The sequence below is a fragment of the Gouania willdenowi genome, chromosome 14, assembly GCF_900634775.1.
Source record: "Gouania willdenowi chromosome 14, fGouWil2.1, whole genome shotgun sequence".
In the NCBI taxonomy this organism is placed as follows: domain Eukaryota; kingdom Metazoa; phylum Chordata; class Actinopteri; order Blenniiformes; family Gobiesocidae; genus Gouania; species Gouania willdenowi.
The window spans coordinates 13,923,916-13,950,048 of NC_041057.1; the positions used below are offsets into that span (position 1 = coordinate 13,923,916).

The 26,133-nt window shown below is 37.6% G+C and overlaps 2 protein-coding genes across 8 annotated transcripts in view; one reads left to right on the forward strand and one right to left on the reverse strand.

Moving 5' to 3' along the window:
- Positions 1 to 7,543, reverse strand: part of LOC114476154 (fibroblast growth factor 13-like) — a 31,343-nt gene extending 23,800 nt beyond the window's left edge. Inside the window, exon 1 of the mRNA XM_028467468.1 lies at positions 7,401 to 7,543. Coding sequence (XP_028323269.1) covers positions 7,401 to 7,449 — 49 coding nt within the window. The 5' untranslated portion in view covers positions 7,450 to 7,543. The remainder of the gene's footprint in view (positions 1 to 7,400) is intronic.
- The window catches only part of f9b (coagulation factor IXb), a 37,819-nt gene that overhangs the window by 9,249 nt on the left and 2,437 nt on the right, over positions 1 to 26,133 (forward strand). For 3 of the 7 annotated variants that reach the window (XM_028467462.1, XM_028467460.1, XM_028467463.1), the window contains 4 exons: positions 19,153 to 19,322; positions 20,645 to 20,669; positions 20,919 to 21,032; positions 21,114 to 21,242. In XM_028467462.1, coding sequence (XP_028323263.1) covers positions 19,164 to 19,322; positions 20,645 to 20,669; positions 20,919 to 21,032; positions 21,114 to 21,242 — 427 coding nt within the window. In that variant the 5' untranslated portion in view covers positions 19,153 to 19,163. Of the gene's footprint in view, positions 1 to 12,883; positions 12,968 to 16,083; positions 16,218 to 19,152; positions 19,323 to 20,644; positions 20,670 to 20,918; positions 21,033 to 21,113; positions 21,243 to 26,133 lie in introns of those variants that run through there. The other 4 variants (XM_028467461.1, XM_028467459.1, XM_028467464.1 and 1 more) reach the window with 3 other exon arrangements.

Consider the following 26,133-nt stretch of genomic DNA (forward strand, 5'->3'; position numbering starts at 1 on the left):
ACACACATAAAGACACAAAACAATAACAAAAACACACAAAATGACTAAAAAGATGACAAAAAAAATACACATCAGTACTACAAAAACAACCAAAATGACTACAAAACTACAGAAAATGACACAAAAAAGACCAAAACTGAAATCTTTTGTTGTTTCCTGTTAATGCTCCGATTGGTCATTATTCTAAATGTTGACATGAATGTTGATCATGTGACCCTCGGATCAGACAATCACATTTTTGTGGCCCCCACTGTGATCAAATGTGCTCATCGTCATAGGGCTGATTATTGAAGTCTCCATTCAATTACAAACTGATTTTTATTATTATTATTATTATTATTAACAATAATCAATTACATTTTTGATTATTCCTGATTATTGATCTTCCATTTAACATCAGTCAGCTGCTGAATTATATGACTTCCTTCACAATTCACAGCACCTTCAATATTGTATAGTGTCAATGAAATATCCAAAATTAGGAGGACTCGCCTGGTTTGTATCACAATTTGAAAATTTAAACAATCAATCTTTGGAAATTTAATGGATTTATAATCGTCAATAATAAAAGTGATTATCAATTTGTTTCCCCCGCCCCTCGAAGTGATGTTTTAATCACACACACAGATAATCAAATATGAATTTATTGTCATGAACCTTGATGTGTCTATTGTGGTATGTTACACACATCTGACATTTTAATATAAATGGAGCTCAGCAAAAACTTTAAAATTAAATTAAAAAAAATTCCAAAAAGTTTATATTAAAGCAGAGTGAATGAAAAAAAGGCATAAAAATAATAGTTGTGCTGTAGTTTAAAACAGTAATGTCACTTGCCCCCTGGTGGCTTTTAATATATATATGTTATATATATAACAGTGTGTATTATTGAATGTTTTAAAGTTTGTACAAAAGTGAGTGGTGACTGTGTGGTGACCAGTCATTTCCAGTCGGGGTGCTTAGAGCAGCCCATCATCAGATCAGAGGGTTGTGAGCTTTACCCTCCGTCGATCTTGACCTGTTTGTTATTTAAAGCATGTATTCTGACATTTTTCCATCTGGAGCAGATTAAAAGTAGAAAAAACGATTAACGGTAATTTTTAGCTACGTGAGCTCATCTCTTCAATCAGACCATGATTTAGTGTTTCCTTTCTTTGGCCCCTTTTATAGCACACATCGACCTCTGCAGATTAAACACAGGCTGAACTTTTGGAGCTGCTCTGATGTCAGTCAGATGCTCATATCTTAGATGATTTTATGCCTCAGTCAAAAACTCATTTTGATCAGTAGGGCTTCTGGTTTGTGGTGGATTGCATGAAGACATCCGAGTATACGGTATGTTGCTAAAGAAGCTCTAATTGAAGTGATTTGCTCTGCAGATCCTACAGAGAGCCTCCTGGATGTCATCAGTGCATGTATTGTGGAAAACATTCCGTGCCAAGTCGAGCATCATGCACTGAATCCATACAACCATCCGGCTCTTACATCGCTGTCCTGGCTGCTGCATTTCCTGTGAAGCGGCCTGTAAAACAACACATCCAGCCTTTGAATGCAGCGAGGAAAGATGCTGTCATTAAATAACGTCTCAACTCAGCAACTTGAGAGAAAAAAGCTGCTGCAGGCACAGGAAACGCAACTTTGTGTCTTTCCTTCTTCAGCCTCGGCAGGTTGCCAATAACTGAGCTGCTATTGGATAAAAGAAGAAAAAAACCCTAGAGATACATTCTTCATTCTTTCAGGAACAATAGTTGTTTTATTCAGAGGTGACATACCCAAATTGGATACATTTATATCTAAATTGTCCAAATAGAAGAGTGGTTCTCAAGTACCCCCTTAATCTTATTTCTAAATCCAAGTATACCCCTTTTGTCCGACGACAACATTTTGCAAAGAATACTGTGAAATAACAACTATAGAGTACAATGATGGAATGAATGAGCATTAACACACATTTGAAGACTCCAATTTTGTTAATGAATGGAATAAAACAGTGTTTAGCGGCTCCTGAATAGGTTTTTTTATGTAGTTTTGATCATTTCCGGTCATCTCCTACCTTGTATTTTCAGTTCATATTTTAATCAAGGTCATTTCCATCCTCATTATTATGATTATCATTTTTAACAAGAAATAAACTGTACATTATTTAATAACTTTACATAATAACTAATAATTTAATAATTGTATTGCATTATTCAACATTATTAAACCTCATATTTTGAATGCTTTCATTTGTTAATTTTCCACACACTCTGTCTCAAGTACCCCCTGTAGTGCCATAGCGTACCCCAAGGGGTACACGCACCACCATTTGAGAAACACTGACATGGAAGATATATGAAGGTGATAGTTTATTATTATTTAGTTAGTAGCAATCTAGTCAAAACCTATTATTAAAGTTACCCAATTTAAATATCAGCTGTGTATAATTCAGTACCTTAAATTTCAGATCCCTCCAAAATATAAAGAAATACATGTTGAAATATTCAATCAAGTGGAATGAAGTTTTACATTTCTGGTAAATAACATTATCATTACATCCAAATTTTATACACATAAATTGTGCGTAGAAAATTCTCCCCCATAATGACAACAAAACAAACTTTGTCTGCTGTTAAAAATAATGAAAAAGATGAAGATTTCTGTTTACTTATTTCTAAATATGAATTAGTGTAGTCCCCTTGCTTGTTTGTCTTTAAGATGATTTATTTTTTTTTTTCCCAGTGTCATATTTAACTTTTCTTTGCATATTTTAACAATTAATTCTTATTTACTTTCTGTCATCTTTATTTTTGTTGCTAATTTCTGGACTTTCAGGACTAGAACACTTTATGACCCTGCACTAAAACTAACACAAACCATAGATAACTCTTAGGCAATGAGTATGCATATGGAAATTATCACTATGTTACTTTCTGTAGTGTTCTCAGATTCTGTTTTTTTTTTTTTTTGCAGTAATTAGAGCATCTGACCACTAGAGGGCGCCACACATCAACATGTTGGTTTGAATCCGTCCAATCTGCAGGGAATCACTTCCACAGACTTGGAATGACTGTTCTAACCTCACTTAATTCATTAATCAAATCCCTTTCAGAACAAGATGTTAATGAGTTCCCTTAAAAACAAAAAAAATACTTAATCCTTAATGGCTTTACAGGGTACAGTACAGGCATATGACTCTGGCTGTACTTTCATTTAATTTTGCAATGACAGTCCACATTTTACTGCTTGTTTTTTATTTTTTTTTACATCCGTCTAAGTCATTTAAACTCCAAGTGAACCCAAGGTTGAAAAACACTGATGTAGTGGCTTCTGAATAGATTTATTTATATAGTTTTTTTTAATTTTTTTTTATCATTTCCAGTCATCTCTTCTCATTGTTGATTTTCCATTTCTCTCTCTCTCTCTTTCAGGTACCCCCTGTAGTGCCACGTACCCCTATTTGAGAAACACTACTCTAAGAGATGTTTCTTAATCTCATTTATTATCATTTAGTTCCAGGCATAGATCTACACACTAATAAAGATACACAGTTAAGTGCAGCACAACGCTAAAGCAGATAATATCCAGTTGAATTAAAGCTGCAGTAGGTATTATGTTAATGTCTGTCCTGTTGTGTAATTGTACTGAACTGGAAGCTTCCTCTGTCCACTGTAAGCAACACAAAGCATCTTCAAAAATGAGCACATCTGTCTCAGCAAACATGGGGGAGGGCGGGGGGGGCTGAGCCCAGCTGTGATGGAATCCATTACTGTACAGTGTGGTGGGGGGTGTTACCGCAGTGGACCCATCATCTCATAAATCACTGCTCTGCTTTTATTGGCTTGGTTTTATTGTCTTGTGTGTGTGGTTGCCGATGTGTTTGCGTAGCATTATTTTCTTACCCTGGGGTAAAGGCTCACGTAAACAAGATTTACTATGTTAACACTAGAGTTTGTTTTTCCAAACATTGTCGCACAGAGAGGGGCAACTTTTATCACTGTGGGGGGGGGCCACAAGAGTGTGATTGTCAGATCCGAGGGCCACATTCATGTCAACATTAAGAATAAAGACTTATCTGATGATTATTAGAGGGGAAATACTGTATGTGTTTGTTGCTGGGTTTTTTTTGTGTGTTTTTGCAGTTAATTTGTGCATTTTAGGAAACAAATTATGTATGTGTGTAATATGAATAGGTATAGAGCAGTGAACCATGACTAGACACTAATGAATCTGAGATCGATGCGTCCTACGAGCACGAGGCAATTATACAACATACTAATAATATACCTATTTTCACGTCAGTTTACCCATTTCCATTTGACTTTACTGACTATGAAACCTTTCCAAAATCACACCAGACACATTAAATAGGGTCAACTATTGTTATTATTTAATAAGGGTGTTGAAAAAATGCCATTAGGCGATATATCGCGATGTTACGTCACGCGATTCTCGGATCGATTCAAAATGCATCCATGTCAATTAAAAAATAAAAGTAATATTATGATTATTATTTTTATATTTTTAACCGTTATTTAACCAGGAAAGTATTTTCCACTGCAGGAGACATTGTAACTGCACAAAGAAGTGCGCTTAAACCTGGGCATGTTGACCAGCTTGTGTTTTTTCAATAAAATCTACAAATAAAGTACTAACTTTCTGCATTTGTTTGTTATTCTAGACATATACCTCAGTTAAATTATACTAAAGTCATGTTGCACTAAAGTCAAAGTTGGTTTAAAAGCCACAGGCAGATTGTGTTATTTTTTTATTTGAAGTTGTTGGCACATGGCATGTTAAAGCCTATGTTTTGAATTTAAAATATGCCAATAAAATATATTTCATACATAAGTTTCTCATGAATGTGTACAAATTTACAGATTAGTTGTTTCTTAAGTCATATATATTAAAAAAAAAAAAAAAAAATGCAATAATCGCGTTATATTTTAATATCGAGATGTATCATATCGTATCGTTACCTATGTATCAGGATATGAATCGTATTGCCAGATGCCAGGTAATGCACACCCCTATTATTTTATGTGCTTCAGATGATTTACACTCAGCCACCCATTTTATGGGAAAAATACTATAGAAATGCCAGAGATGTAAACAGTGCTGATATATTCTACTCAAGTACAAGTAAGTCATACATAAAACACTCAAGTAGCTCAATTAAATCGTACTCTAAGTAGAAGTTACGAGTTACTTTCAGCCCCCATGTTTATTTTTGGTAATAAATCTTGCCACGGTTCCCTTACATACAGTAAACATCTCATGTATAAACTTAAAAAAGGAGAGAGCAAATCTACCACATATAGAACTTAATTTATTTTCCACAATATCATATGTATAAAATAAAAGGTTTGTCAAAATGTAAATTTTTTATTTTTTTTTAAAGTAAAATAAAACCAATGAATTCAATTCAAAATAAAATACATGTATGAACTCTAAATCAGTGCCATGCCAAATTTTCCATTTAGGTAACAACATAATGAGCAGAAACCACAACCTGAACCATAGAAAGTGGAACAGTTGGGTGTAGAAATGTAATGGATTGCTTTATTTCTTAAGTACAACTGAAATGACTGATTTAGAAATATCCATAAAAGCAACTCAATTACAGTAATGTGAGTATTTGTAATCAGTTACTGTACTTTCACCCTGGCGTTCTGTATGAGATCCCACACAGCTGTGTGATCACAGGCCACTAGATTTTCAACTGGATTGTGAGCAACATTTGACAACAATTGTCTGTTTGCTCCATATTGCTAGACTTTCAGTCACATGTTTGATGGGGTAAAAATAGCGCTGCAACTAGGAGCTGCCCTGAAACGAGCCACAATACAGAACTCACTCACACGTGCTGTCCCTTATGAGAGAAAAAGCCAAAACATGTTGACATAGTGCAACTGAATTTTAGAAAAAAAGTGTCTGAGTGACATTCTGCAGCAGTGATTTTGACCTGGAATCATATTTCTGATAAATCTGGTAATACAGTTGTTTGGCAAAAATATGGAAATGTGATTTTTGCACAGAGTACAGCTAACAACAATTACTTTCTCAAGCTTAAATGATTATTTGACAACAGTCGTCCGAAGCCCCGCGACCCTTAAAACAGTCAAAAGCGGGTCAGAAAATGGAACCATTTGTTTAGCAATTCTAAGCGTGAAGCAGCATTTTTAATCCAAAAACTTGCAATAATTGTTTTAAAACAAATAAACAAGAATCATTAAGAGTCAGCAGGCCTACCACCACCACAATAAATATAATTACATTTGACAGGCTGCTCCAAATTATATAATTGAGTATTTATGATATGTAAAAATGTAGTTTTAACAGGGTAAGAATTAGAATATTGATGCACCTCACTGCGGTTCGAATATGAATCGATGTATCTCGATGCACTTTTTTTTGCAGCATTTCTTAGTTTCTCTCCATGACCAGTGATGAATTGCTGTTTTTAAAAACATAGCAATTGCATTCAGATAAATTCACCTTTTTACCTTTAATAAACTAGGAGATAAACATCTAGAAACTGAACTGTATGGCAAAGTGCCAAAGTAGCAGAATCCTTACTATAACTTGTACAATAAACATAAAGAGCTGTTCTAAATGATTTATATGACATAGTTAATTGTATATAAAATAAACTGCTTTTAAAATATCAGTTAGTCAAATAAAATATTCTTCTACAGTATTTTTTTTTTTGTAACTGACTATTCAAATGTGTGAATTGATTATCGATTGCTATGTCAGAATGACGCGATGCATCGATTATTTCTCCCACCCCTAGTATAAAGTATAAAGAATGTTATTAACTACAATGATTATCTATCATAATATACAAATCAATCAATCAGTCAGTCCTTTTTTTTGTTTGTTTGTTTTTCTGGGCTCACCTTTGTTTTATGAATGGAATCAGTTACATTCATGCATGATGGAGCTCATCTTGAGGGCGACACCCTTTTTGTCGCCATGGCAATGATAGTTTATGAATATGCTGAATATTAGATCTAAATATAAGGAGAGAGTGTAATCACTTGTTTTAGCTTTTTTGACACAAGCGCACATATTATTATTATTATTATTATTATTATTATTATTATTATTATTATTAAGTGTTTCTCTCTCTTTAAAAAAAACAAAAAAAAAAACATTATTATAGGAAATTAATGAATTCTATCCAAATTGTTTTGTTTTTTTTGGTTTTTTTTCTATTCTACGCAAACACCGCAACCCATAATTACTGTCAAATCACTGTAGAAAGAGACTATTGTCCTTTTTCTGATGTTTTAATTCCACACTGGAGGCTGAGCTGTGGACAATGGGACACATAAACACTGCTGATCTCAGCATTTTCACAAAGGGCTCGCCCCGTCTTTTCTGACAAACAGAGAAAAAGATGAGCCGCTCCTCACCTTTACATCCATGCTCCTTGTCCTCTTTGCTTTTCGTTTTCCCGCTCATGGAGCTTTGCTCAGCTACTGCCGTTTGTTGAATCAAACTTCAGCTTTCAAAAAGAAATAAATAAAAAATAGATGACTTGTTACTTTTTCATCCTCCGCGGCTGGATTTTGTACTACTGAGCCACGGCAGCGGCGCGTGCGTGTTTCTCTGAGGAATCACGCGCGGTCCCACACTTCCACTGGCCCCGCCCTCTCAGCGATAAATAGTGTCGCACTTTTTACTAAAAAAAAGTGTAATAATAATAATTTTTTAAAAAAAGCGATTAAGTTAGCAAATGTAGGAGGAAAAAACACCCCGTTAAACTGTAAATAATGATGATCATTACTTGTAATAAATTAATTATTTATACATATTTGTTTATTAATTAAATTATTATTTGTCCCCTATCTTGAATTTTAAATAAACAAAAGAAAACAAAACAAGCTAAAAGCTACTGCTGCTTTAGATAAGAGAATGGAATACAATAAAGTGTTTCTACAATGTTTTTCTTTTAAACAATATTAATTAAAGGGAGGTGATGTACAATACTGAATTTAAACAAATAAAGATATTAAATCTTCGTCCTTATATCATTTTGGATGTTTCCTGAAAATGTCATCAAAATCTGTCCCTTAGTTTTTGAGATTGTTCACAGACAAACAAATAATAAATAGATAAAATTATAATGGCAAAAACATACCTCCGTGGTGGAGGGAACACATATAGCACATATGACCTTTATTTTTTGGGGGTTTTTTTTTTCTTTTAATTTTTCAAGTTGAAAAAAACATATCTAGTACACACCGAAAGCAACTTCAGTGACTATATTTGTTTAAATGGCCCGTGAAGAGTGCTTTTTGCTCGCTTCACCGCTTCATCTACCCCTGTGACATAGGGAGAAAGTCATTGCCAATTGAATCAATCAATCACTCAAAGTCACTTAAAAGTTCAAAATTTTCAACTTTGAGTGACTTTCAGCAACTCAGCAACTCAACTCGTACTATTTTCTGGTACTGACACTATCACCGCAAACAGTTCCAGATTTCATGAATCGCATTGGTCCCCCTGCATACATTTATTTACATTTCCTCCTCCCATATTTTTAATTCCCCTGGGAGATCCACCTACTATACATATTCATTAGGGGGTGACACGCTAAATGGATTGAGGGCGCATTGGGAAGCGCAGTGGCAGCGCACTCCTGATTCCCTGGGCTTTGTACTCCTTGTTAGCGCGTGGAGTGACGTTTGCACACGTTTTAATACCGATTAACCTTTAATGAATCCGCCCCTCAGTGCTTTTCATTTCTCTCCTCTTTTTCTTGGACACGCACCTTGGTCACAGATTGAGCTGCAAAGCCAACCACAGTTGCAAATGTTATTAAAGCCATTAATAAAGGGAAGCTTCCCTGTTTCTCCAAAGCTCTACTAGAAACTAGAGGTTTGATGCTGGTTTAACGGGAAAATACATGTTAGGCGTGAACTGTAGAGAAAGCAATAACCATAAAGACATTTTAACACACTGCGTTACCACAAGTGTAAGAAAAGTCGTTTTTTGTATACTTTCAAGAGAACACCAGTTATGATTTCTTAAATTTAGCTGTATATAAATGTAACGGTGTTCAAAGCATTCTGATTCAAATGGTGCTCAAGTGATATGTGTTTTAAGTGGTCTTCATAAAATGACCTGCACAAAAAAAGGTCATCAAATTGGAAGAAGGGAATTCATGATTAAGCTTACAGCTTCACACCTTTAATGTTATTATGAATAACTGAAACAAACATGTAACATACAGGCCATGTGTCCCTGTATGTTAATGCATTGGAACATTTAAGAGGCCCACTCCAGCCTTCACTGACACAACGAAGGTGACCACCTTCACAAGGGCGTCCAATAAACAGTGATCCATCTGCAAACTCAGCGGCCCAACATCATGCAAATGAATCAGTTTATTGATCATTGAATCAATTTCTTCCTGAAAAAATGAGTTATTTAATGGCACACGTGGGATTCACTCAAGTTTATTCCCACAGCAGCCTTACATTTCTGTCACGTCAAAGCAGCATCTAAGCCAAGACCCTTACTTACATAAGAGTAACTCAATAAACGGTGACGTAGAGACATCAATCGTTTTTAAAGGAATAAAACATGCAATAACAGGGCTGCAATAAATGCTTCAGCTTGTTGAGGTAAAGATGGGTCAGAGATAAAGGAGGTCGACTTGAGTTTGTTAATTACTGTTGATTGATGAACTCTGTGTGCATGTTTTTAGATGAAATAAATAAATTAATTAAACACCAGTTGCAGTGGCGTGGCCAGAGGGCGGGAACAGTCTGTATGTAACCTAGTGCACCATTAAAACATCTAAAGATACATGTTAATATAAATATAGTTGTCTTTTTTGTGAACAAGTTAAAGGCGTACAAAAATTGTCAATCTGATTGACCTAAATTTTGGTGAGTTTGTTTTGAGGTAGGGGAAAGTTAGAATACTTGTTCTTGTGGGGCATTGTTGAAAAAGATAACCAGATATAATCTTTGTAGGGATTTAGCAAAGTGGATCTCCCTTAATGCAAGAGGATAACAGGTTAAAATATGTAAATGGGGTTATTTTATTGCAGTAAAACCTTTTAGGGTTTGGTTTTGGTTGTATGTATAAAAAACAACAACAAATATACAAACAGAGTTATTTTTAGTTGACTACAATGTATTTAAATGTATTAAACCAGTGATTCTCAACTGGTGGGTCGGGACCCAAAAGTGGGTCGCGGACCTGTATTGGGTGGGTTGCGGACAGCTGGTCAAAATTAAATAAATGCTTAATGTCTCTCATGTTGTATTTTATTTTGAAATAAAATTTTCTTTTGATAGGCATGCTGTGAAATGCATGTTACACTGGAAAATATGTAGATTTATGTTGGGAAAACAGCTATTTTGGAAAAACCTAATTTTGTTGGCTGAATTCTAAAAAAAAAAAAAAGAAAAAAAAATGGGTCGCAATTTAATGTCCGTGGCAAAATGTGGGTCCCAGGGTGGGACCAGTTGAGAACCACTGTATTAAACTGAACCCAAAAAGAATTTGGATCACCTAATTATGACTGAAATAAAATTAAAAAGACTAAAAAAATTACCATATGTGAGTTACTTATTCATTTATTCATATAAAACTAAATATAATCAATTTACAAGAATCCCCTTACTGATCAATTGAGTTTAGTTAAAGTCTGTTTACGCTTCAGATCTGTGCTCCATCCCCAGCATTACACACATCATCAGCAGTTCTTTGCTTCAGTAAACTGTTGTGCAGCAGAGTAAAACCTGCCTCTATGTTTCACCAGAAGATTAGTGACCTCTCACTGCAGCGCGTTCTCATCGCTATTAACTCTCTCAGCCTCTTTCACATGCTCTCAGTCCACAAGTTTGTTGGACTCTTATATAACAGGTTGGCTGCATCAGTATTTGACTCCAGCTGCTAAGAGCGAGCAGACTGCTACACATCTGGCCCTCTGTTACATCCTCCTCCAGGGCATTAGTGAACCACAGCCAGCTGCTCTGTTAAAGCTAAAAGAGCCACATAAGTCTGCTGTTGTCCACCACTGCACAGCCCGCTTTGTAAAAAGGACACATGAAATGTTGGGACTCGTGCTAACAAAGGTTGAAAGAAAAAGAAAAACCAACCAAAACAAACACTCACTACGAAGAACAGCCTGTGATTTTCCCCAATTCAAACTCACCTATTTGACCAATAGCATTTCCCACCTGACCATGCTTTAGCTTAAGTTTCATTGTGGTTTTTATACTATGTACCGTAAAGTGACCTGAAAAGCTCTGTTCCAAATCAAATGTTTTATTATTATTATTATCATTATTATAAGATTTTTAATATGATTCTGTAACAGCACTGGAAATTATAGACTGTACAGATATCAAGCAATTTAAAAGAAAATTTTAAGAAAACATCTTTAAGTTGTATGACTATTTTGAAAGTGTATAACATGTTTTTTGTGAGTATTAAATCAAAATTATATAAAGATATGACAAAATGAATCTATTAACAGCAGCAATGGCTGGAAAACAGGATGCGGAAAAATTATTATTTGTAATTGTGATGTAGGAAAAGGAGTGGGACTAATATGTTTATCCTTCCACCCACTACGTTTCAAACAAAAAAGGCATGCAGTAATATACTGTATGTAATTGTTTTGTTTTTGTTTTTCTGGAGGAAAGCCATCTGCATCAAATGTTTTGTTTATTGTAATATTGTTTTTGTATTATTGCATTTGTTCAAAATGAAAACAGTATATATTATTATTATTATTGTTTTTTGTGATGCGATTTTGCGGAATAAAATATGATCAAAACAAAGCTCTTGCTATGTTATTTCAATATGATTACAGTGTTAGAGCAACAACTAATAGAATTATATATATTTTTTTCATATAGGGTAGTTGTCCAGATCATTCAATTATAAGTGATGAAAAAGTGCCAGTAGCAGTTTAATGCCACTACCAAAGTTACAGTCAAATAAACTTTACTGCTATCCTCTGAGCTTTTATAAAAGCTGAAAATAATAATTCAAGTGTGGTATCTTGAATTGTGATCGCACTATTTTGGGTTTTTCCTGGTCAAACACTAAGAACAGTAGTTGAAGAATGGATGAAGAATGGATTATGGATTTTGGTATCAACGCTGTAAGGTTTTTCTCTACCTTCTTCTCGGATATTTTAATTAAACAGCTCCGAGAACAGATGACAAGAGAAGTATAATTTCAATGTGGTTTATGCACAAGCATAGTTTAGTAGACGAAGCCCACATGCAGGTGGCCAGAGGAAGACGTCTGTGTGCATCTCTGTTCTCTACGTCTGCCTGTTCGAAAGCACAAAAGCAAGCAAACCTCTCCTTGCACCGTACTCATGAGATTCTTCTACAGACTGTGATCTAGCCATATGTTACAAGACAGTTCTTAGCTCACACGCTGACCTTAAGGTCATGAAAACAGTTCACAGTTGTGTGTGTTCCAATCAAAGCAAGAGATTGTCAGGGCCTACAAGAAATACAAAAATGATATCTTTCATAGCACTGTCGGATTTCAAACTTTTCTGACATTATTTTGTGTTTTTTTGTTGTTTCTCTGCCTGTGCCGTATTAAGATGAGCTATTCTGTTGTACTGACAACATACTGTATGTATAATGTATCTTCCACTCCCACACATGACACAACCTAAGATCAAAATGTTTTATTACGATACAAATGGCTAATGCGTATATATACAACACCAGTGAAATTTAATAAGTGCAAATGAAACATACCAGACATGTGTATAAATTGTGGCTTAAAAGGTACGCTATTCCAGGTTCTGTTTAGTTTGTGTTTAGCCCTTGTGGTTCTCTTTTAGTTATTCTGAGTCTGTTTTCCAATATGATCTTCTGTTTTAACTCTTGTCTCTGTGTTCCAGGTATTCCTGCTCGTGGCTCCACCTCCCAGTGATGTCAGTGTGTTTGGGTTGTGATTGATGAGCTGCCTCATGTGTTGCATCCAGGTGTGGCCCATTGCCAGTCAAGCCTCCCTCACTATTTAGCTGAGTGTCTGCTGTGTTTGCTGGATCATTGTATATTGTCAGCCTCCTTGTGTCCCGCTGCGTTTTGTTCCCTGGTTTTTCCTTTTCGATTTTGTCACCTTTGAATTAAATAGACTCTTATGAACACTACGCCTGCCTGCTGCCAACCTGTTTCTCTGCATTTGTGTCCACACCACCACCACCACCACCACACCGTGACACGTTAATATGTTGTATGTGGGAATTCAGTCAAATAAAAAATTTTTTGGGTAGAAGTGAGAAAAGTAATTGAAAAGATCAGTGTAAAACATATTACGACGGATTCCAAATTATTAATAAGGGCTCTATATCTGGAAAAACATAAATTTAGTAAAGCAGAATGTTGTATTGCAGAATACGTATTGCTTTAAATTGGAAAAATATGAATGGACCTAGTTTCTACCAATGGTTAAAACAAATGTCTTGTTTTGGAAAAGATGACATACATCCATAAGTCAAAGCAATATATATTCAAAAACATTATTTTTGGGTTATTTTAATTTGGTTATTGCTTTTTCTTTTTATATTTGTTTTCTATATTTGTATAAAACAAGTGATACTGAATTGCCTGTGAGTATGAGTAGAATTGAAAATTGTATCACTTTGAAAGCGTGTTTATGAAAAAAGAAAATCAAAATGTTTGACTTTGGTAGAAAGATCCTGCCAAAAGACTTTAGTAATTAGACAAAAGACATGAGTTGTAAGGTAACGGTTTTAGACCTTTTTTAGCAAGTCTCTCCATTTTCTACCGTCCTATTTTTTTTTTCATTTATTAGATTCTACCTCTGTATAATCAGGACTGCAGTGGATTCCTTCATAGAAGGTTTTCACGGTGCGTTATCAACCGCGCCATCAACCCAGAAGTCGCCAATTTGGAGAAAAGCAGCAGGTTTACAAACAGCACACACAAGCAAATCCCAAATTTTGAGCGGAAATGGTGAACTATTGCCATGTTTTTGGCTGTACTAATCGGTCAGACCGTGAAAAACAGGTGGAGTTTTATAGACTGCCAAAAGTTGTAACAAATCAGGCAGAACAATGTCTGCATTTTATAGCCAGTAGTTCTACATCAGGAGAGCAGTAACGTGAGACTAGCTCACCGTTGTTGCACCAGTTGATATTGGTGTATATGCAAACACCGCCACCCTCATCTCCCGTCTTGCATTTAAATCCAGCGTCAGGTAGTCCAGTTTGTTCTCCAGGGAGCGGACATTAGAACGCAGGATATTAGGAAGTGGCATTCTCTGAGGATTAGCTTTTAGCTTGGTTGCTAGCCCCGCTCCTGCTTCCGATCACACCGCTTACGTCTCCTCCGCTGGCGGACACCGCTGTTACACAGGCCGCTGGATGTAGCCGGCGTAGCAATCCGAAGCTCTGTAGGAGGTCTAGGCTAATCGCGTCTAACGGACTATAACCGCTTGATTTGCCTGAATCTAAGGTTGCCTGGCAGTCGTATACTATTTTAGAGTAAGTATGCTGCAGGTTCACTGAGAAATTATTAGAACTGACTGAGTTATCTGCCGATGTATATCCGTTGCTATCCGTTGTGTATGGGCTTGGTGAAACCCAGGTAGTTGACGATATCATGATGCATAATAAACGTCAAACTCTTCGGTTTGTCATTGATCCAAGACGAGGGAGCCAACTCGTATAGATCTGCACCACTAATAAACTGTATTTTTTCCAATTATCATGCCCTTTCCTGCGGACCAAGTTATTCCATGTATGCCTATGCATCTATAACGCTGTTTGAGGAGCTTTTCGGTGATTTATCCATCACAGAGTACACCTCTGTGGGCCTCCAACATGTAGTGTCAACATCCGCTTACCTCCAACATGGCCGCGCATCTGAGTCACTGCCCAGAAAGTGATGTCGGTGAAAACCCTCTATACTGTGAAGGAACGGAATGGCAAAGCTGGGACTAAAAGATGGCAAAAAAGAAAACCCACAGAATAAAGAACAACATACCCTCTTTGCAGAACATGCCCCAGCCACAAGACAGTTATCAGCAGCTGTGATCAACTTTCATCTAAGGACTGGACACAACAAATGAACATGTCTATAGGAAACAGAAAGTTGTGCCCTCTCCAATGTGTGAGAAGCAGAACACAGGCCACATCCTACAGGACTGCAGAAGCCTTCAGTCACTGAGGGAGGAAATCTGGCCAAGACCAATCCCCCTCTAGGAGAAGCTGCACAAGCTTCATTAAAGTCAAGTTGTGATTTCAATTTCTTTTTGGCAGAAAGAGTGCAGGGCAACGATTCTCTTTCACCCCCCGTTTAAATCATCTCCAGCCAATGAAATCGTCACCATGCTGCTGCTAAGGAGCTGCTGGCTGAAGGCCAGCTCAACCGTCTGTCACTCTCAATGATTTGTTCACAGCCACACCCTGAGTAACTCACACTCTAATCAGACCACCGTCAATAGCCCACACTGTACACTGACTGCAGGAATTGGCTTCTCTTTCCATTTACGTGTGAGCAGCAGCACAGAAGGAGAAGCATTGGTTTTGGCTGCTTGTAAATTGCTGATTCTTTTCATTTGTTGGGCAGATCTTATTGCTCAGAGGGGACAAACACTAAGAAAACAAAAGAAGGGAATGTGCACAAGCGTGCTTAATCAGTTGAGGTGGTGCACAGTCTGTTCTGTTAAAAACCCTTTAAATGCAATTATCAGTCTTGATTTGGCTACAAAGTGTCCCTTTGGTGTCGGCTACACTGCGTTACTTGTCCATGTATGACTTCCCCCCGTTTGAAGCCTTCCTCTGTAAGCTCTGTCCCAAAAGCTGCTTATCGGAGAAGTCATCATCACAAACAACATGAATAACAGCTGCTTGATTCAAAACTCATAAAACACAAAGACACATGATCATCCAAAACCTCTGCTGTCATTTTATACGTGTTTTTCTTATTATTTCTGTTATTAGTTCCTCTCCAACCTGTGATGTTGTCTTTCTCCATGCCCATGAAAGCACACACGAATGCAAACAAACACTAGTGACACACAGGTGAACAAACAGTGTGTTGCTGCACTTTGGAGCTTAGGATTATACTTTTAGTTTTTGCCTCAAAGCTTCGGCTGCTCCGTCAAATCCAACAACATGATGGACAGAGCGGGTTTACTTCTTTTTATAGCCGCTTTGCTGTCGGAGATTTATGGGCTGGTTGCTAAAACCGCAGACGAAAATGCAGGTAAACAAGATTGGAGTGGTTATGGATTCAGGCTGTGGGAGGCAGCCAAAGTTCAGAGCTGATAATTACTTAAGTGCACAGGCATTAAAGGCCCCAGCATTGACCATGAAGTGATATTTTACTCAAAAATCCAACTTCTTTTAAAACATATTTTCGTTAGGAAACCTTTTTGAAATGACTTCATTGATCAGTTCAAAAATAAGATTGACACCGCTGTTTTTGAAAACATTGTCGTGTGATTATTCCTTTCACGTGATCGGTGTATCACTAAAGCAGAATCCAACATTTTTGGGATCCTAAGCTAATCTTGGTACAGCAGGTTGATTATTGTCAGTATATATGATGGAGCCATGAAACCGAAAGGTAGCATTATGCATGTTTAACAAGAAAACTTGAAATGCTCTGGTAAGTTTTGATTTGAATGTGTGGAAACGTTAATTTGTGTAGTTTTGTAAACGGGACATCATGAATAAATATGGTCTATAGCACAGGTGTTCAAACCCGGAAAGTTAGCATACTTTCTGTTGAGCTGCTTGATGTCACTTCATTAGATTAATAAAAGATGGGGCAGGTTGACGTCTAAATCTAAAACATGTTGGATTGGAGCAGTTGTGCCAAAAATGACACAATGCGCACAACAGTAGACCTATAGTGCCATAATATGATGACTGGTTTAACATATTTCCATTTTTTAGGTTGGCGTTTTGGTCCTTTATATATATATATATATATATATATATATATATATATATGTATTGTGTTGCTAACATTAGGTTTCAGTGAGGTCATGCTTGTAGCAGTTTAACAGTGGGTTGATCACACCCTTTAGTCTCTGCTTTGGTCAGTTCCTGGTTGGATGAGAAGATATCAGTTTTCAGTCAGGTTTTGGTTGGTTTTTTATTCGGTAATGTTTTATCACTGTTATTTTGAGCTGAACTTTTTAGTTTCTTCATTTCCTTTCATTGTCTTTGTTGGTTGGGTGGAGGTTTCTTTGTCTTGCTGCGTGCGCGTTTTGGTGAAAGTTATCATGTCATCGAATGTCTGTAGATTCTTGTGATTACCCTCCCAGTTTTCTCCTATTGGTGACAAGTTAGTTAAGTCTGTCAGTCATGTTTTATTCAGTCTGAATTCCAGTTATTTCTTTGTTATTTTGCACCTCAAGGCTAAGGAACATAATTAAACTTAACCGTTTGTGTCTACAACGATTTGCCCCACAAAGAATTTCAATGAAAGATAAAGTACATATTAAAGGCATCTGATATGAGCTGTAGTCTGTACCACAAAGCCATGTGATATAAATGTGTTACAGCCAGAGAAAGCACCCAGTTGGGGCTTTGCAGAGATAAAGAGACTGTTGAGCTCTTTGCTGGGCGAGAGCAGTAATTTAAGGCAGATTAAATGAAAGTTAGGTCAGAGGATGGTGCGATCTGTCAGAGGCCGGGTTGATATCTACAGCAGGGCAAAAGAAAAACATCCTGAACATATTTAATTTGACAGCAGCTTAATTGCCCAAATTTGTGTAGTTTTGGTTGATGTCACCTTTTTTCCCCCTCCAAAATAAAATTCACAAGGAGCCAAACAAATATAATATCAGCATTATCAGCAGTGGAAATGCAGATGAGTGGTAGTTTTTGTTTCAGGTGTTGTGAAATGTGTCATTAAGTTCTAATGAATCATCCAGCGGAGGTGAGAGGGCTGGACCTGCTCTTGATTAACACAGACAGACACCCATTACCTGCAGGAGAGAACCAGGAGAGACAAAGCACCAACACAGGCCTCGTCAGAGTATCAAAGATTGTAATACAAGCAGTAATACATGAAAAAAGGAAAAACAAGAAGACAAAAACAACTTGCGCGAACCAAAATAGTAAAGATGAAACCAAAGCTTCAGGTAAATGACAAAGACAGCTCAACTGAAAGACTATTATAAGTAACCTTTAGTAGTAAAAATGAGTGGTGACTTAGACACTTCACCACCCAGAAAAATATGGTTCCAAAGACATTGAAAAGACTTTTTTTTGCTGCGCATCTGAACAACTTCAATATTTGGTTGAAAAGTGAAAGGTGAAAAGTCGTCTTTTTCTGATCATAGTGCTATGCACTACTATGAATTTAGTTAACAAATGAATTAAAAGTGTTATATTTTACCTTCCCAAAATGTAATACCTAATTGTGTGTTTGTAGTCCACTTGTGCCAGGATCAGATTTGTATTTTTGGTTTTTGTTTGTGGGCTGTTATGTTTGAAGTTGTTACAATACCTTTACTTCTGATTTTTTTTGGCTATTTTAATTCAAATTAGCCCAAATGAAAGGGTTAAAATGACCCCAAATGAGAAGTACTATCTCCAATCACTACTTTTGGGCCACACTTAGACAAAATGTGCTAAATCTGAACCAAGTTGGACAGTCCACTAACAACCCAATTTCTACAACTATATTGGGGCTAAAGTTGGACCAATTTTGTCGCCAACCCCCACGGGAACAACCACAGACCCCGCCCCCAATTTCAACGACTAAATAGGGCTACAATTGCTCCAATAATAATGGATTTCAATGACTATATAGGGGATATGTTTGAGGCTAAAAGTTGATATATCCTACACTAATTAGTAACGTTTTATTATTCTGCTTTTGACCCATCATCAAAGTGCATCCATGGTATGTACAAAAGCCTATCTCTCTAACATGAATTCCTGCAACTGTTTAGGACTGTTGTGACTCGCAAACAAATTAGCATGAATTTAAAGTGCAAACCGTGAAAACAAATCAAGATTGAAAAGCAAGCAATGCCCCTTTATGTTTTATAGCTACAGTCAATCATTAGGTATGCAGTCTTCAAAAATCGCTGAAGTTTTGCTGCAAGTCTCTTGGATAAGAGCCTGAAAAACGATGACAAAGGAGTTTAAATAATCCCCACTTTTGTATTTTTCTAAAGGAGGTGTCTTCATGTCACAGCAGAATGCTGACACAGTGTTGCATCGTCAGCGCAGGTTCAACCATGGCCTCGAGGAGATTCTCCACAAAGACAATCTGGAGCGGGAGTGTCGAGAGGAGCTTTGCTCCATGGAGGAAGCCAGAGAGGTGTTTGAGAACGATGAGAAAACGGTAGGTTGAACGCGTACACAGTCCACCATAAAAATGTCCATCTGTTCCATTAAAACACCACTCAATTATTTGTTGTCAGCTATAGTAGCCATTATACTTTGACTCTTGTCAATAACAGTAAAAATGTAAAGTGTACTGATGAAACTACTGATCAGTTAGATGGCCATTTTAAGCAAACAACAGTCAAATATAGACATTTCTGCCTGTATTTATGGGAATACACCTCTCAGTCCCACACAGGAACTTTTTTTATTGAGTTTTGAAACATATACATATATGTTCGATTGAATCTTCAACAATATATCGGTAGTTTTAAGCAAAAAAGGAAAAAGATTGCTTGAAGATAACACAAACTAAGCATGGCCATTCAACGACTTGCAAAAATAAATAGACAAAGTAGTATACAGTATACATAGGGTTTTAAAGCACAAGAGAACGAAAACCAAGCAAGAATGAATGCATGTAACCTGCACCTGCAAACACGAGATAAACACAAAAAGGAAGGAATACACATATCACTACCATAGCATATGTTTCCACAGACATTAAGAGCCATCCTGTAAATGGAGACTCCTAACATATTTGGAAAAAAATAAAGTACAGAATGTCTTTGAGACATGCAAAGGGAGAGGGAAGAGTTGGCGATTTCCAACCCAGTAAAATCTGTCGTCCTGCAAGAAGTGTCACAAATGTCACTAGATCTGTTTTGTATTTTGGAAGCTGTAGATCAAGACAGGTAATGCCAATACAAACTGTTAAAGTGGATGGCCTGACAGGGACCTCTAAACTTTTAGAACTTGTTTGGAATACTCCAGTCTAAAATTTGAGAAAGGAAGAAACCATAATATATGGCTGTATGATGCTGGTGCTAGATGACACCTGTCACAAGTAAGATCAGTATTTCCATTGATTTTTGCTAATCTGACCTTAGTGAAATGAGTACGATGGACAATTTTACATTAAATCAGTCCGTCTCTAGCGCAAAATCAAGAGAAGTAGATTCTACGTAAGGTTGCCTCCCACAGGTCATCGGAAACCTCTTCACCCAAGTCTTCCTCCCATTTAATCTTATTTTCTACAGAGGAAGGGCGCAATGAGGAGATGAGGCCATATAATACAGAAATAGAACCCTTTACACAATGCAAGGGTTTTAGGAGTGAATATATAAGAGTGGGGGCCGGAAGATTGGGAAAATCTGGGTTTCTATTTCTGAGAAATTTGTTTTGCAATGTGCTGCACAGGAACTTTTAAATACAACCTCATATGCTCTTAGTTTGTTTTAATCCAGAGTTATAGTGTTAATCTCTTCTCTCCTCTTACAGATGGAGTTTTGGGCAACATACATTGGTAAGAGACCATAAACTAAACTCTGATATAAACACTTTTAATCTTAATTCAACCTTTTATGTAGGGCTCATTAAGATCGAGAGCCTCTTTTTCAAGGCAGCCCTGGGCCAAAATGTCTTTAACATACAGTATGAACAAGATAAAGACAAATATACAGAATGCAATAACAAATAAGATCACATCGAATGAGTTAAAAAGGAAATCCCCCTAAATCATCAGAGTTCGCACCCCTTGTGTCACTGTGAATAGATGGAGATCAGTGTGACCCTGACCCCTGTCAGAATGGTGGACAGTGTGAGGATGGGATCAGTTCTTACATTTGCTGGTGCAAACCAAACTTTAGTGGAAAGACCTGTGAGATTGGTAAGGCAATGATTTCTTCTAACAAAAATAAGGCCATGTTTAAAAATGAGAAAAATAGTTCTGGTTTCCATCTCTTTCCAGAGGTGACTAAGCAGTGCTCGGTCAACAACGGTGGTTGTTCCCATTTCTGTTTGATGCAAGGGAACCGAGCTGTGTGTCGATGTGCAGACGGTTACAGACTGATTGATAGAAGAAGCTGCGAGCCAATAGGTAAATGAAAACACAACAATATACAAACAGCAAAGAATAATTGCCTCGGATGTTTTTTTTTGTTTGTTTTTTTTAACAGATATCATGGTTTTCCTTTTCTGTGCATGTGTATTGTTGGCTGTGGCCCTACATTAATTTTGATATACCTCAGAGGTGGCAAAAGTACTAGTCTTCAGTACTCAAGTAAAAGTATAGATACTTGACTCTGGTAAAGTATTGAAGTTGCTCCCTTACTTGAGTAAAAGTACATGCTACTAAATGTACTAGAGTAAAAAAGTAAAATAAATGTTCCTTTTTTTAAACCAGAAAATTCCATAATCTATTATTTTTTTAAGAACTTGTAGAAAACTGCTACATGGAAACACCTGCGGTTTTATTTCATTCTTCCTGACCGCAAGAGGCAGTGCATAATTATGGATTATATCCTCCGCGGATGCATAGATTGAGTGTGTATTCAAACAAAGTCATGTGTGACCCAGGATAACCCCTCATCTACTATAAAGGACCGGTGTCATCCTGTCATCATTCCTTTTTTATCTTCTTGCAAGGTTAGTTCACGTTACAGGTCTAGAGATTATGTTATCTTCGGGCACGCAATGCTTTGAGCAGCCTATGACACACCGCGTTTTGAGTCCCGTAACCATTGTTGGAGCTGCGTGCCAAGGCACTGTCCTCCAGAGGCTGCGGCTGGTTGTCAATCAAGGCTGATAGTGATCAGGAATGTCCGGTTGGAGCAGCGTATATGCGGAGCTTCCATCTCTGGTCGGCTGCCTAAAACAAAGGTTTGCCTCGGGACGAGAAACTATCGTGCACGAAGTAGTCTTTGAACGGTAATAAAAACACAATTGAGTGATCCCGTAGCAGTTTGTTTTTTATTAAGGTTGGTTTCGATTAGTGGTAGGGGTTTGTTTGGCTCCCAGCCCTTTTTTCTGGTACTTATATGGAGTGAACTCTCTACCGTTTCAGTAAGGATAATTGATCACATAACCTTAAATGGCAGTTGGTACTGTTCATTAGTGACAAAACAAATCTGTACCGTTTGTTTTAAAGGATACAAAGTTATTGTTTAAATCTGGGTTTGGCTATGGCATAACCAGATACTAGTCTGACTATTTTGCGCCTTGCCTTAATCAGAGATTGGTTGAATTTTGTCAGTGGGTGTGTCCTTGCCCCACTCACATGCCATAAATAAATAAATAAAATAACATGTTAAAAAAAATAAAACATGTTAAAAAAAATAAAACTGACAGTAGCCAGTTTGAGGAGGTTGAGGCTGGTTTAGACATGACTGTTAGGTCCCCAAGAGCTGATTCCCAGCTCAGTGGTCATGGCTCCACCGAAGGACCAGAGACATATCAATACACTGTGAAGCCAGTGATCCCGCATGGCCCTTTCACACTTGGAGCTAGATGAGCCACAAGTGCTGCAGGCCCAGGTGAACGCCTTTTTCAGAGGGGCCCGTCAGGCCAACACATTTGCTGTGCCTCCACCTGCCCTGCTCATTGAGGAACTTCAAAGATGCTGGGCCATCCCCAGGTCTCTTTCCCACCACACAAGTGATGGCAGAGTTATGGCGGCCATGCAGAACTCTGCTAACTATGGCCTGGACTGCATTTTGCCGATGGAGCCTTCAGTGGCAGCCATTATTTTATCCCCTGAAGAGGCATTGATGCCCAGACCTCGGGCAACTGATGATTATTTAGTAAGATGCTCCAATACTGCAACCCGCATGGGTCATCTGGGTAATACACTCTCCCACCTCATGTTGTCTCTTTCAAAATCACTACAAGACCCCAATAGGGACCTCGCAAATGTTCAAGGCCTCAGTGAGGCCTCACTGCAGGCTTTCGTCGTTATGAATAGGGAGCTTGGCAGTCATGTCTACTCTGACATTGACTCATCGTCAGGTGTGACTGGCCCAGTCTCCTTTAGCTGAGCCAAGTAGGGTCACCCTCCGGGCTCTCCCGGTGGTCCCAGGGTAGGTGTTCGGGCCTGCAGTACAGCAGACGCTAGAACGTAGCGTCCAGGCAACAGAGGCTAGATGACCAGTCAGAGACCTCCCCAAACAATGGGCATTGTCTGTGCCCACCTGTCAGGCCACTCCGGACCTGCACTCCGGGTTCAACAGGGCGTGGAATGACCCAGCCGCTACCCCAATATAGGACCATGGCCCCAGACATGAGGACACCAGGGACTTCAAGAGGCAAGGGGCGTAAACACTGAGAGCCTGGGGCTGGTGGGGCTGGTGGTTGGTTGGTCTCTCTTTAATTTTAGTTTATTTTAAATACATTTGACGGACAAAAAAGGTACCTGCAAAAAATTTACTAAAGTATTAAAACTACTACTGCTACTGATAAATTCACAATTATTCTACATATTTGAAAAAACAAGATTTTTTATGTCAGCTGAATGTACAGCAAGTGTTTAAAAGCATTTCTACCAAGAAATAATGATTCTTGATTCTGATTCTTTGAGTTGTGCAGGTCAACAGGTCACAGAGTTCACAAGATAATTTTTTAGTTTGAAAAAGCCTTTATACAGGCCATGTTTATTAATTCACTTAGTTGATATAGTTTAATTTGGTTGCTGTAATGTAACTAGGATATTCAATTAACAAAGGTTTCCAGCTGTATCTGTAAAAGTGAAACTTTCTGAGATAAAACTACAAACAAGTTGTCTGTAGTCTAAAAAACAAAGAGCTACATGTAGATGTGAAACTAAATAGAACAAACTCAAACCCTGGAACAGTCATGTGACAAATTAATCAATAGTTATTGTTGAGAAATATTAGTATTATTCTGAATACAGTGGAAACAGAAACTATAAAAAATAATTATATTGTGAAAAAAAACACCACTAATATAAGACCTCTTTACAGTTATTTGAGTCCAGGCAATGACATAATCCAATATGGCGGCGGCCCGGACTACAGCCGACACTATGTAAAAAACGCCTTAAAAGACATGGATATAATGAAAAGAGTGGATGGACAGAGTCATAAACATGCAGACTTTCACACGGATTTATTAAACACACACGGACCTCAGTAAACGGAACAGGCTTCACCAGTCGGCTGGCACTGGGGCCCAGAGGCGGAGTACGTGCGTCCCCCATACTGCTGCACAGGCTGTAATATCATCAGTTTATCATTTTACCTGTTGTTAGATCTACTGTCTTTACCAATGAGATAATATTTATTACTGGTGATTGTTTTCTGGAGTTTAGCTGGGATTTTTACCAGTGATTAGTTCATATCTCCCTTGCGCTCCGCGGTCCAAGCTGAAACCGTAGCCAGACACACACACACAAGTGTGTCACACACGTCACTCAGTTACATTAAGGAAGGTTGCGGTCATTATACGGGGTGGATTAAATAATGAATAAAGGATTGTTTTATCCCGTTCTTCTCCTTGCTCTTATCAAAGTGATCAATGACATAAGGTTGAACACTGATTCAGGAAAAGTATCTGTTCTCATTCTGTTGGATCTAAGTGCTGCATTTGACACTTTAGACCATACAATTTTGTTGCACAGATTGCAAACATGGGTTGGACTAAATGGAAAAGTAATGCAATGGTATAAGTCATACTTGGAGGAGCGAAGCTATTTTGTAAGCATTGAAAACTTTGAATCTGACAGATTACCAATGTCCTGTGGGGTTCCTCAGGGATCTGTTCTTGGACCTCTTCTGTTTAGCCTTTATATGCTTCCTTTAGGACAAATTTTACAGAACTGTAAGGTTGATTATCAGAGCTACGCAGATGACACACAACTATATCTATCACTGAACCCAGATGACTATGGTCCCATTGAGGTGTTGTGTGACTGTTTAGAAAAAGTAAACTGCTGGATGAGTGAAAACTTCCTTCAACTAAATCATGACAAGATGGAGGTGATTGTCTTTGGTAACAAGGAAAAGAGGACTGCTGTCAGCAATTATCTTGAGTCTCGATCTTTAAAAGCTAAAGACCAAATAAAAAACCTTGGTGTTCTGATTGACTCAGATCTTACATTCAGCAGTCAGATCAAATCTATCACAAAAACAGCCTTCTACCACCTAAAGAACATCTCCAGAGTGAAAGGTTTAAATGAATCAGAAAGATCAGGAGAAACTGGTCCATGCTTTTATCTCCAGCAGACTGGACTATTGTAATGGTCTTCTGACAGGAATCCCCCAAAAGACCATCAAACAGCTACAGCTGGTTCATAACGCTGCAGCTCGGGTCTTAACCAGAACAAAGTGGCCAGAACACATTACTCCAGTTTTAAAGTCCTTACACTGGCTACCAGTCAGCCTCAGAATAGACTTTAAAGTTCTGCTGCTGGTGTATAAATCTGTGAATGGGTTTGTTCCAGAATATATCAGTGAGATGTTAGTCAGGTATGAACCCAGCAGGTCTCTCAGGTCTGTGGACACAGGTCAGATAGTGGGGACCAGAGTTCACAGTAAACATGGTGATGCTGCTTTTAGTTGTTATGCTGCAAAGAAGTGGAACAAACTGCCAGCAGAGCTGAAGTCAGCATCTAATGTGAACATTTTTAAATCAAAGTTAAAGGCACTTTTTTTCTCTACTGCATATGATTGAGAGAGAGACTTTTTGTCATGTTGTTGATGTCATGATGATTTTACTGATGATTTTAAATGTTCTTATTGATTTTAAACAATTGAATGTTTTATCATGTAAAGCACATTGAGTTGCCTTGAGTATGAAATGCGCTATACAAATAAATTTGCCTTGCCTTGCCGTGCCTTGCCTTGTTGTTATCACATTATAAAAAAAAGTTTAAAAATAGCAGGAATTAGTGCTGGTCTCGAACGATCTTCAGAGAAAATCCGGGCAGCCCGAGTCCGAGACAAGACCGAGTCAAAATGCTTCAGAGTCCGAGACGA